Here is a 13673-nt window from a genome sequence, read left to right as displayed (position 1 = left end):
TTTTTTGGATGAATAGGTTCTCACAACAAAGACTAGACTGGCCTTCAACTCATAAGACATGTACCTAACTCTGCCTTCCAAGTTCTGGGATTAAAGGCATATGTCACCATGCATAGTCTTATACTACTTTTTTTAAATAAAAATTTTCTTTTAGGGGCTGGAGAGATGGCTCAGAGGTTAAGAGCACTGACTGCTCTTCCAGAGGTCCTGAGTTCAATTCCCAGCAACCACATGGTGGCTCACAACCATCTGTAATGAGATCTAATGCCCTCTTCTGGCCTGCAGTCATACATGCTGTATACATAATAAATAAATAAATCTTTAAAAAAATAAATAAATATTTGGGAGCAGGCAGGAGGGAGAGAAAACTCCACTTTCAGGGGCAAGAGAGGGAAAACACAGTGTTCAACAAGTGACTAACAGTGTATAAAAAATTTTTTTTTTTTTAGATTTATATATTTTTATTTTATGTGTCTGAGTTTTTGCCTGCATATATGTATATGTACCGTGTGTGTCTGAGGTCAGAAGAGATTAGGTCCCCTGGAACTGGAGTTATAGATGGTTGTACTCACTATGTGAGCACTAGGAACTGAACCCAGGTCCTCTTCAAAAGGAACAAGTGTCCTTAACTACTGAGTCATCTCTCCAGCCCCCGCTTAAATCCTTCTTACTAATTAAATAATTAAGGTGACTTTCTTACCCCTTGACATTTTTCCCTGATTATTTTTCCTTCAGCCTCCCAATGAGGTCTTCCATCTATTGAAAGAAAAAATTTACAGTTAAAAGCAATTCAAGTTTGAAAACAGAAAATCTAATTTATGTAGCATCACAAATAATGGTAGAGAGAATATTTTTCCTCATAGGTGTCCAATTAAAAAAAAAAAGAGAGCGAGGTAGGTAGTGGCACAGACTTTTATTCCCAGGCAGAGGCAGGTGGATCTCTCTGAGTTTCAGACCTGCCTGGTCTACAGAGTGAGTTCCAGGACAGCCAGGGCTACACAGAGAAACCTCGTCTTGAAAAAGACCAAAGTTGACATTCTTCTCCTTCTTCTATCCATATTATTCTTAGTTTTGGTCTTTTCATTGTGTCACAAATTTCTTGGACATTTTTGTGTTACAACTTTTTTGGCTTTAGTGTTTTCTTTGACTGACGAATCTATTTTCTCTATTGTCTTCAACATCAGAGATTCTCTGTTCCATCTCTTGCATTCGGTTGGTTATGCTTTTCATTTATAGTTCCTGATCGTTTAGTCAGAATTTCTATTTACAGCATTCCCTCAGTTTGTGTCTTCTTTATTGTCTCAATTTCAATTTTCAAATCTTGAACTGTTTCTTTCATCTGTTTAATTACTTTTTCTTGGCTTTCTTGGATTTCTTCTAATTTTTTGTTTGTTTTTTCTTCCATTTCTTTAAGGGAATTTTTTTTATTTTCTCTTTAAGGGGGTTTTTCATTTCATCTTTAAGGGCCTCTATCATCTTCTTAAAGTCATTTTTAGGACTTCTGCTTCTTCTGCATTGGTTTGTTCAGGTCTTGCAGGTTTAGAATCACTAGGTTCTGATGTTGTCATATAGGTCTTGCAAAGGACAATCAGACTGCAACCCACAGATCCATGGAGGCTACCTAACAGGGGGGACCGTAGGATGACTGTGGCTTATAGTAAGTTTTGGTTTTACTCAATCACTGGGCAAGCATCAGTGAAACATTTCACTATTAGGATAAGAATTTGTACTGTATCAAACTGATGACAGAAAAGAGAGAGAGAGAGAGAGAGAGAGAGAGAGAGAGAGAGAGAGAGAGAGAGAGAGAAAGAGAGAAAGAGAGAAAGAGAGAAAGAGAGAAAGAAAGAAAGAAAGAAAGAAAGAAAGAAAGAAAGAAAGAAAGAAAGAAAGAAAGAAAGAAAGAAAGAAAGAAAGAAAGAAACCAAAGAACTTAAGGTCAGCCTAGACTGTGTGAGACGTTGTCTCCAAAGGGTTAATTAGGATGAGGGATCTGTTTGAAAGGGGAAGCAAGAGGCCAGGCAGCAACCCTAAGTATCTGATTATTCTTTTTTTGTTTGTTTGTTTGTTTTATTTTTCAAGACAGGGTTTCTCCGTGTAGTTTTGGTACCTGTCCTAGATCTCAGTTTGTAGACCAGGCTGGCCTCGAACTCACAGAAATCCACCTGGCTCTGCCTCCCAGTACTGGGATTAAAGGTGTGCGCCACTGCCGCCCGTCGGATTATTCATTTTTTGTTGTTCCTGTTTTGTTTGTTTTTTTGGAGACAGGTTTCACTGTGTAGCCCTATTATTATTTATTTATTATTTTTATTTATTTTATTTTATTTTTTCCCCAAGACAGGGTTTCTCTGTGTAGCTTTGCACCTTTCCTGGAACTCGCTTTGGAGACCAGGCTGACCTCAAACTCACAGAGATCCACCTGCCTCTGCCTCCTGAGTGCTGGGATTAAAGTCATGCACCACCACCGCCCCCGCAAGAATGTTTTTTTAAGCCAGGCATGGTGGCACATATCTTTGCATTTGGGAAGCAGAGGCACGCAGATCTGAGTTTGAGGCCAGCCTGGTCTACAGAGCGAGTTCCAGGATAGCCAAGGCTACACAGAAACAAAAACAAAACAAAAAAGATATTTTGACAATAACTGGCTAATTTCATCCCTTTAAAGTATGCAACTTAGGATATTCACAGAGTTGTACAACTAACTACTAATTTTAGATCATTTATATCATCCCTAGTCCCTTTCAATGACTTCAAACAACTGCAAAAACACTAAATCTACTTCCTATCTCAGTGAATTGCTTATTCTATGTATTATGTCATGACTTCTTTTAATATCGTCAATACTTACCCATGTTGCAACATGTATTAGTAGCACTTTACTAATTTATATATATATATATATATATATATATATATATATATATATATATATATTTTTTTTTTTTTTTGGTTTTTCGAGACAGAGTTTCTCTATGTAGCTTTGCGCCTTTCCTGGGATTCACTTGGTAGCCCAGGCTGGCCTCGAACTCACAGAGATCCGCCTGGCTCTGCCTCCCGAGTGCTGGGATTAAAGGCGTGCGCCACCACCGCCCGGCTAATTTATATTTTTATATTAATTTTTTTTTCAAGACAGGGTTTCTCTTTGTGTAGCCCTGGCTGTCCTGGAATTCATTCTTATAAACCAGGCTGGCCTTGAACTCAAAGAGTTCCGCCTAACTCTGCCTCCTGAGTGCTGGGATTAAAGGCCTGCACTAATTTTTATGGCCAAATAATATTGCACTTATGTATGATGATTAGTTTTTTGGGTTTTTGTTGTTGTTGTTTTTTTGAGACAGGGTTTCTCTGTGTAACATTCCTGGCTGTCCTAGAACTAGCTTTGTAGACCAGATTGGCCTCAAACTCACAGAGATCTGCCTCCCAAGTGTTGGGATTAAAAGTGTGAGCCATTACTGTCTGAAGATGATTAATTTTAATTGTCAACTTGACACACTCTAGAATTGCCTGGTCAGAGTCTCAATGAGGGACTATTTAGATCAAGCTGGCCTGAGGGAAGCCTGTGTCATGAACTGTGGATGTGACTAGCTGCTTCAAGTTCCTGCTTTTACTTCCCACCAGAAGAGTTGTAACCTGGAATTATCAACCAGAAATCCCTTTGTCACCTAAATGTCAGGGTATTTTATCAAAGCAATAGAGACAAAACTAGGACAGTGTGGATACAGTACATTGTTTATATCTGTTCATCAGTTGGTAAAGATTTAATTCTTTCCATTTTGGAGCTATTATGAACAATTCTGCCATAAACATTTGTATCTCAGCTTTTGTGTGGCATGTTCTCTGTTTTCTGAGTGTGTATCAAGGAGTAGAAATGCTAGATGGCTGGGTGGTGGTGGAACACGTCTTTAATCCCAGCACTTGGGAGGCAGAGCCAGGCGGATCTCTGTGAGTTTGAGGCCAGCCTGGTCTACAAAGCGAGATCCAGGACAGGCACCAAACCTACGCAGAGAAATCCCGTCTTGAAAAACCAAAAAAAGAAATGCTAAATGAATTCTATTTTTAATATGCCATTAAAGAGAATTTAATATTCATATGTAAATTTATTAACTGTAAGTTCTCAATTATACCCAGTGCTTAGATAATGCCCATGGCTTTAGGAAAACTATTTGGTGATTAAAATGACTGAAATATATACATTATTTATTTCATTCTTTCATCATTTAGACTGAAGTTAATTTGTATATTTTATTAGTTACCTTGTCCTTTTTCAAGAAAAATGATTTTGGATTCTGGAAGAAAATTAGATCCAGTCACAACCATTTCATGGCCTCCATTGACAGAGCAACTGTTGATACTGTACTTCTCAATATGAGGGAGCTCTTGAGCAGATCGCTGAGCTATTTTAAGAGTTAAGAAAAACAAAATATTATTTTTAAATATTTCACATATACAAGATGAGCTCAAACTACAAAATAAATATTGAGATTAATTAATTTAGGCTTCTGAAATTCAAGACAATGGTAATAATTCTTATTAAAATAGCTAACATGTTTAGAAACAAGAAAGTTATACAAATTGGTACAAAATTATTTCTTAGACTACAACCGCAAAAAAACCTGATAAAGTTAAGGTCTTTAACTTCATATTGGCTCCCATACATTTACCTAATATTTTATTTTTAATTTAACCTCTTGAGCATATGTTTTCCACAGAATTGTTAAAATTTACAAATCTAACTACAAAAAATCAAGTCCAGGGCCTGGAGAGATGACTCAGCAGGTAAGAGCACTGGCTGCTTTTCCAGAGGTCCTGAGATCAATTCCCAGCAACCACATGGTGGCTCCACACAAGCATCTGTAATGAGATCTGGTGGTCTCTTCTGGTGTGCAGGCATACATGCAGACAGAACACTGTATATTCAATAAATAGATAAATCTTAAAAAAAAAAATCAAATCCAAAGCTATGTAATTAAACTATGAACAATTAAGAGAAGACAAATCTAAATAACAACTTTAGGACGAACAACCCTTTCCTTAAGAGAATACTCAACCATCATCACAACATTAGGTTCATGTGGTAGACAATTTTTAAAATAAATAACTAAAACATAAATGAAACACATATTTTACTGTTTAATTTCTAAAAGGAGCCGTGTTTCTGCAATGACTGCATTTCTCTACCTCCACAGGTTTGAGGAACATGATCTGATCTTCTAATGCAGTGTCACTGAACTATCCAAAAGTGGTTTTTGTTCTATCCTCACCTGCTACTTCCTGTTCTGAACTGCTAAGCTATATTTTTCTTGTGTGTGTGTGTGTGTGTGTGTGTGTGTGTGTGTGTGTGTGTGTGTGTAACAGTTTTTCCTTTCCTTTTTCCAAAATAAAACGCGGGCTCTTGATCTGGCTCAGTTGTTAAAGAGCACTTGTGAGCCGACTGTGGTGATGCATACTTTTAGTCTCAGCACTTGAGAGGCAGAAGGAGGGTGGATCTCTGTGAGGTCAAGGCTAGCCTGGTCTACATAGTAAGCTTCAGGCCAGCCAAAGCTACATAGTGAGACCTTATCTCAAACAAAACAAAACACAAACAAAAAAGAAAAGAGCACATGTTGCTCTTTCAGAAAATTGGAGTTCAATTCCCACCACCCACATGGTGGTTCACAACTACCTGTGACTCCAGTTCCTGGGGATCAGACAACCTCTCCTGACCTCTCCAGGCACAATGCACATATGTGTTACATATACACACATGAAAGCAAAACATACACATAAAATAAAATATAAAATAAAAAATTTGTGTGTGTGTGTGTAACAAAACCACAGTAATAACCATAAGGTACTAGTAATACTTGTATTCTAAGCACAAGTCCATCAACAGACAAATAACATTGCATGAATACATGAGCTATCTTTGTCTCAGTTTCCACTATACCTGTTTACATCATTCTCAATTATTCAGTCATACCAGCTAACCTTCTGAGACCTACATACAGGTCTACCAGGCTTGACTGCACCTCAAGTTCTAGGACCTTTTCTCGTATCTTATGTTTGTAAATCAGAGGAAAAAAATCACCCACTTTTTGAAATGGATGTCATAATAATTTTATAGTATAAAAAAACAAAAACAAACAAAATCCTTTAGCTTGTCGTGTAGGTACATGCCTTTAATCTCAGCATTTTGGAGGGAAAGGGAGGTGAATTCTGTGAGTTTAAGACCAGCAGCTTGATCTACAGAGAGAGTTCCAGGCCAGCCAGTGTTACATAGTGAGACCTTGTCTCCAACCAACCAACCAACCAACCAACCAACCAACCAATCAATATCGTTAATTCTTATTCAGCTGAGGAGTAAGCTTGCAAATCAGGATGCTATTATATGAAGGTTAACATTTAAATAAAACAAAGATAACCTTAAATGACAACTAAAAGCATCAAGATCATAGTTTCATGACAGGATCCTCAGATGTTTTCATTTATAGCTACTGTGGTAGTCTGAATATAACTGGCCCCCATAATCTCACAGGGAGTGGTACTAATAAGATGTGTGGCTTTGTTGGAGTGGGTATGGCCTTGTTGGAGGAAGTGTCACTATGGGGGTGGGCTTTGAGGTCTCTTTTGCTCAAGCTTCCCTCAGTGTGGCTGTCAGTCAACTTCTTGTTACCTGCAAGCCAAGATGTAGTCACTACCATGTCTACCTGCACGCCACTATGCTCCCCATCATGATGATAATGAACTAAACCTGTGAAACTGTAAGCAAACCACCCCAATTAAATGTTTTCTTTTTAAGAGTTGCTATGGTCATGGTGTCTCTTCACAGTAATGAAAAACCTAACTAAGATCGCTAGACAAGGTAGCCCAAACCTATACTGATCCCAACACAGAGGCTTGGGTTTGAAGCCAAGAGAAATGTAAGATGGGAGACAAAAAAGATAGGGAAGCAGAGAAGAAAAAAGTTTCTCTATAGTCACATAGCTGCCTAGAATCAAACTACAGTGAGAAGATATTGTTTAACATAAAATTACTACTCTTCTCACCTTGTTAGCTTATTTTCATGTCAGAAAAACAAAACAGTAACTTAGACTCAATACCTGTCTATTATATATATATATATATATACCTTGTTTTAATCAAAACACACAAAACTTACATCAAAATCTTAAAATAAATTGCAAGCTCACTTACAGCACTCAACAGGAATAGATGCTATCTGCAGAGAAAGGACTTTTCCACTGGGCTGTGGGATGTGCACTCGAAATACAAGTCGTACTCTAGTATTCTTTCTGCCAATATCAGTTTCTCCTTTTCGAAGTTCTATATCTGAATTTCGGAGTTTCAAAATACCTGCACAGTCAATACTAGAAAAAAAAATACATTTTTAATTTCATTATTCAGAAACTGGTTCTGAACAATTCAACTGTGGAGATATGCACTGTCAATGTGCCAGGTCATGAACACCTATAATCCTAGCACTTGGTAGTGCTAGGTAGAGAAGCAGGAGGATCAGGCGTTATAGGTCAGTCTCAACTACACAGTGAGCTCAAGACCAAAATGGGCTACAAGAAGCGGGGCGGCGGTGGCAAATGCCTTTAATCCCAGCACATGGGAGGCAGAGCCAGACAGATCTCTGTGAGTTTGAGGCCAGTCTGGTCTACAGAGCGAGATTCAGGACAGGTACCAAAACTACACAGAGAAACCCTGCCTCGAGAGAAAAAAGGGGGGGGGGAGGGCGCTACAAGAGACTTTATCTCAAAACCAAACAACAAAAGTTTCCAGAAAAACTGTACTCCAAATTGGTCAAAAACAAATCTTTGAGGTTAGTGTGGTAGCACATGACTATAACCCCAATACTTGGAAGACTGAAGCATGAGGATTACCTTAAATTCAAGGCCAACCTGGGCCTACAGATAAACAAAATAATGAACTGTGAAGATGGCTCAGTAGTTAAGAGGGTGTCCTGTTCATGCAGAGAACCCAAGTTTGGTTCCTAGGACCCCAGCCAGGCAGTTCAGAATGGCTTGTAACACTAGTTCACAGGGTCTGACACTGTCTAATGACCTCCTTGGGCACAGCATACACATGGTACACATCCATATACTTAGCACACACACATACAAGAAAGTAAATATACACACCAAGACAGGGTTTCTGTGTAACAGCCCTCAGTCCTTGCTCTGTAGACCAGGCTGGCCTTGAACTCACAGAGATCTGCCCGCCTCTGCCTCCCTAATGCTGGGATTAAAGTCATGTACCACTATGCCCGGTTTAAAAAATTTTTTAATAAATAAAAATTAAAATATTATACTGGAGAGATGGCTCAGCAATTAAGAGCACTGATTGCCTTCCAGAGGACCCAGGTTCAATTCCCAACAACCACATGGAAGCTCACAACCATCTATAACTCTAACCACAGAGGATCCGAGCCCCTCTTTTAGCCTCCCTGTGCACCAGGCATGCACATGGTGTATAGATATACATATAGGCAAAATACCCATACACAAAATAAATAAATCTCAAAAAAAGTTTAAATTTTAAAAAGTGATTAAAAAAAAAAAAGAAACAAAATATATGTATGATTCTTAAAATTAAGAAATGAACCCCCTCCAAAAAAAAAATATAAACTTACAAGTACTCATATTTAGAAATGAAAATACATATTAAATTTTGTTTGAAATGACCTCTTACTTATTTTTGTTTTTTTGAGATAGGGTCTCACTTTGCAGTTCAAATGACCTACAACTCAAACATTGTCTTGACTTAGACTTCTAAGTCCTAGGATTACAGGTATATACTAACAAGTTAACCTCTGTTTTCAGTTGGTGTAACACTGACATTCATGTTCACCCTATTTTTAAGACAGGAAGAAGGTACGAGTAGGTAAGAAAACAGATACTAGAACCATATATTGAAAGTACCTTCTTCAATATTTTTATTGTTGTTTACTCCTAAGTTGTTTGTTTTTGAGACAGGATCTCAATGTGTAGCCTTGGCTGGCCTAGAACTAGAAATGTAGACTAGGCGGACCTCAAATTCACAGAGATCCATCTGCCTCTGCCTCTGCCTCTGGAGTGCTGAGACTTTTAAAGGCATGAGCCACCATGCCTGGTCATTCTTCCTAGTTTTTGAGTCAGGATCTTATATAGCCCAGGTTGGCCTCTAACTCACTATGTACTCAAGGATTACTCTGAACTTCTGTTCTTCCCCCTTCTACATCCCAAATTCTGAGATTATAGGCAGAAGTCACCAACTTTTTTCTAGAAATATGAAATCTATTGCCCTCCTGAGCAAACTTTTCAGAATTATATAACATTAGTAAGTTAGCTTAAAACAATGAGTATTTTATAGTTAACTAAAAACCAAAACCAAACAAACCATGTTTTTTTTCTGAGAATTGTTTCAAGAAGAGAAAACAGATTTTTTTAAAATTAAGGTTTAAAAAAAATTGATATTCTTAATTGTGGGGGGGGATGGGGGGGATGTGCATGAGTGCACGTGCTTGTGAAGGCTATGAGCATCCATATCCCTGGAGCTAGAATTACAGGCAGTAATTGTCAGCTGCCTGATGTGGGTACTCAGAACCTAACTCTAGACCTCTGAAAGAGTAGCATAGGATTTTAACTGCTGAGCTAGCTCACTGCTCATTTTACCAAAGTTTTTAAAATATCTGGCTAGAGGCAGAGACAGATGTATCTCTATGAGTTCAAGGCCAGCATGGTCTACAAGTGAGAACCAGGACAGCCAGAGTTACATAATGAGACCCTGTCTCAAAAAACATAAACAAACAAACAACAAAAAACGAAAAAGATACCTGGCAGACATATTATTTTCAGGTAGAAGTGGAATTTCCAGAACTTTTGTGCTGGCAATTATTATCTCCTGACTTGCAGTAGCAACTGTCTTTCCAGTAATACGATGCACCTGGTAAAATGCATGAGGTCGTAAATATCTATCATCGGCTGTTCCAATAAACATCTGTAGATTTATTGGCTTTTCACTATAGCCCAGGAGCTAAATGAAAAGAAACACAAAAAGTACACTTCATTATCCATGCATTTTATAATAAGCTTACAAGTCTATTAAATTTGTATTACATACTATTGTACATAAAAATATTGTTACAAAAAAACCATTAAAAGTAACCCATGAAAAGCTCTCCAAATTTATCTTTTTTAAATTTTTCTTTTATGTACATGAGTATTTTGCCTACATGTATGCCTGTGCACTTGTGTGTGCCTGATGCCCTCAGAGAACAAGAGGACACAGAATTCTTTAGAACTGGAGTTACAGACAGCTGTTAGACACTATGTGGGTGCTAGGAATCAAACTTGGGTCCCTGGAAACAGCAGCTAGTGCTCTCAACTGCTGAGCCATCTCTCTAGCTCTCAAAATTGTAAAGTGAAGAGATTTAAACACTGGGACATGTTACAAAGGAATGTGGGTGAGGAAGGTTGAGGGATAGACAGACTAACATCTGAATCACCAAAAAATTTGAAAAGTCAAGCTAGAACTCGGCAGACTGAGGCTGGTGGATCATGATGAGTTCAAGGATCTGCTTGGTCTATATATTAAATTCAAGACCAGCTTGTGTTGAGAGACCCTGTCTCAAATTTTCTGTTTTATAGCCACCAACTTCCAGCACTGTGGTACATCCTTTAATCCCAGCACTCAGAAGCCAGAGGCAGGCAGATATATGTGAAAGATATATGGCACCCGAGTAACAACACCCAAGGTTGTCTTCTGGCTTCCAATCAAATGTGCACACACAAACATGAACAGAGACAAAAGACCACAGGTAGTCATGCAATTAAAACTAAGGATAAATTTGTTTGGTTTTGTATAGGTTAAGTATATATTCTACCACTGAGCTACCCTCAACCCCTGCAAATGCTTTTTAAAAATCAATCTGCATGAATATGTGTTTTCCCACTTCATATTACTGTGATACATACATTAATTTATTTTCATATGCTGACTTACACTTGCATTTTTAGAATAAATCTCATTTGATAAACAATCCTTTTACTGTTCTGTCAGATTTGGTTTGTCACTAGTCTTCCGAGTATATTTACATCTATAATCATAAAGACAAATAATTTTACCCTTCTTTTTTTTTTTTTTTTTTTCTGAGACATGGTTTCTCTGTGTAGCTTTGCGCCTTTCCTGGATCTCACTCTGTAGACCAGGCTGGCCTCGAACTCACAAAGATCCGCCTGCCTCTGCCTCCCGAGTGCTAGGATTAAAGGCATGTGCCACCACTGCCCGGCTACCCTTCTTATATCTATTGTCCCCATCAGTATGTTTTTGATATTTATTTATGTATTTATTTTTCAGAACAAGGTCTTGTTATACAGGCCAAGCTGGCCTTGAACTTGTAATCTTTCTGACTTAGTCTCCCATTCCCACTGACCTCTGTATGTGCATGAGCTGCTACACTTGGCTTATTTTTTCCCCTTTAAAATACAGATGAGGGGAGGGATTTAAGAGATGGCTTAGTGGTTAAGACCATGGGCTGCTCTTCCAGAGGATCTGAGTTCAATTCCTAACACCCACATGGCAGCTCATAACTGTCTGTAACTACAGTTGGAGGGGATCCAACACCCTCAGACAGACATACATGCAGGCAAAACACCAGTGCTCATAAAACAAGTAAATAATAATAATAATAATAATTTTTGTTTTGTTTTAATTTTTGGTTTTCGAGACAGGGTTCCTCTGTGTAACAGCACTGGCTGTCCTGGAACTTGCTCTGTAGAACAGGCTGGCTTGAACTCACAGAGATCCACCTGCCTCTGTCTCCTGAGTGCTGGGATTAAAGGCATGCGCCACCACCACCTGGCAAATAAATTATTACAAAAACAAAACAAAACAAAACAAAAAAAAAACCCCACCACAGTCAAATGAGATGGCTGTTCAGCAGGAAAAGCACTTGCTGCTAGGCCTACCATCCTGAATTCAATCCACAGACCAACATGGTAGAAGAGAAGCAAAAGTTGTCCTCTGACCTCCACATGTGGGCACCATGTATGCCAATGTCTGCATACATAAGCACACACACTAAATAAATAAATGCAATAATTTTTAAAAACTCACAGTCCTCCACATCATTCCTATCCTCCACTGAAATCTCTCTAATAGCTTTCCTCTACATTCAGAGTCAATTCTAATTCCTCCGATGGTTTACATGTAAGGCCTATGAGATTTGGACCCTTGCTGTTCTTATCTTGTCCTATATTCCTTCCCATAGTCCACTCTAGACATGCTGGCTTTATTACTTGAACCATTGATCATTCCTAACCTCAGGACTTTACTATTTATTTACTTATTCATTATTTATTTTGGTTTTTTGAGTCAGGGTTTCTCTGTGTAACAGTCCTGGCTGTCCTTAGAGATACACCTGTCTTTCAATAGTAGGATTAAAGGCCTGGGCCACCATACCTGGCTTTAACCTCAGTATTTTATTCCTCTTGAATGTTCTCTCTCTTCATATTCTCCTCCTCCTTCATTGCATTTAGCTCTTTACTCAAAGGTACCCTCAGAGTAGCCTACCTTATTTACATCTCTTATAGTGCTTTAATATTTTTCATACAAAATGGCATGTGTTAAATTATAAGGAATTAAATGAAGTTTTTAAAGGGTATAAATTTATTGTTAAAAATATAACATATAGGCAAGCACATGAAAAAAGTCACTTAGGCTTAAAAAAAAAAAGGAAAGAAACATGGAAACCAGTTAGGAATCTAAAAATACTAAAACCAAAGTTCTGAAATTTTAAATTGGGATAAAGGCAGGAACATAACAGAAACTATGAAAAAAAGGTAATAAATAAATCTTATCTAGAGATCCTAAAGAGATATTTGTAATTGACCACATATAGCATAATACAGAAAACAAGTCAGAAATTCTAAGCTTCAGTACCTAAAAGATGGCATCACTAACAAATAGAGTATGACTCTGCTATAGTATGTAGAAGGGTATTATATGACAGATGTGAGAAAAAATAATTCTGTATGATTTTTATTTTTCGTCCATCCATTCATCCATCCATCCATCCATCTATCTATCTTTGAGACAGGGTTTTTCTGTGTAACCTTGTCTATCCTGGAACTCAATCTGTAGACCAGGTTGGTTTTGAACTCATAGAGATCTGCCTGCCCCTGCCTCTCATGTTGGGATTAAAGGCATTCACCACTACTGCCTAGCTCCTTATGATATTGTTTCTAAGACTCAAGGAGAGAGAATCTAGTGCCTTGGTGGTGGTGGGGAAGATAAGTCCTCTTTTCAAACACCTTGCCATGCTGTTGTTTCTCTATGACATCAATAACTTTTCTAATCAACTCCTTACTTACATCCAAGAAAGAGAGCTTGTGTGTAGCTCAAGGAGCTGCAACCAAGAAATTTCAAATGTAAATCACTGATTCCTACATGCTGCTGAGCCCAATATCCACCAGATAATCTAGTTTGCTAATGTGTCTCTAGCTTAATGGTCAAGCTGTAGGTGTCTGTTTCCTTCTGTTTCTGTGTGGTAGAGTATGAGTTTAAACAGAAATCATGTAAATCTCTATCTATATATTTACCATATAACACAACATCAAAGAAGAAAGGCAACTTTCAACAAGAGAGAAAAGAGATCAATAACTATAGGGTACCTATTATTTACCAGGAAGCCAATGAGCAATATGTCACTGAATCCCAGC

The 13673-nt window shown here is 38.0% G+C and overlaps 1 protein-coding gene across 2 annotated transcripts in view; it reads right to left on the bottom strand.

Annotated features, from left to right (window-relative positions):
• Positions 1-13673, bottom strand: part of Nfatc3 (nuclear factor of activated T cells 3) — an 84849-nt gene that overhangs the window by 38605 nt on the left and 32571 nt on the right. For both annotated transcript variants that reach the window (XM_006986839.4, XM_006986838.4), the window contains exons 4-7: positions 9788-9987; positions 7165-7337; positions 4245-4385; positions 701-756 (exon numbers count right to left, since the gene is read on the bottom strand). In XM_006986839.4, coding sequence (XP_006986901.1) covers positions 701-756; positions 4245-4385; positions 7165-7337; positions 9788-9987 — 570 coding nt within the window. The remainder of the gene's footprint in view (positions 1-700; positions 757-4244; positions 4386-7164; positions 7338-9787; positions 9988-13673) is intronic.

The sequence above is a fragment of the Peromyscus maniculatus genome, chromosome 5 (assembly GCF_049852395.1).
Source record: "Peromyscus maniculatus bairdii isolate BWxNUB_F1_BW_parent chromosome 5, HU_Pman_BW_mat_3.1, whole genome shotgun sequence".
Taxonomy (NCBI): Eukaryota; Metazoa; Chordata; class Mammalia; order Rodentia; family Cricetidae; genus Peromyscus; species Peromyscus maniculatus.
Note: the sequence above shows the minus strand (reverse complement) of the source record. Positions and strands in the feature narration are given on the sequence as shown.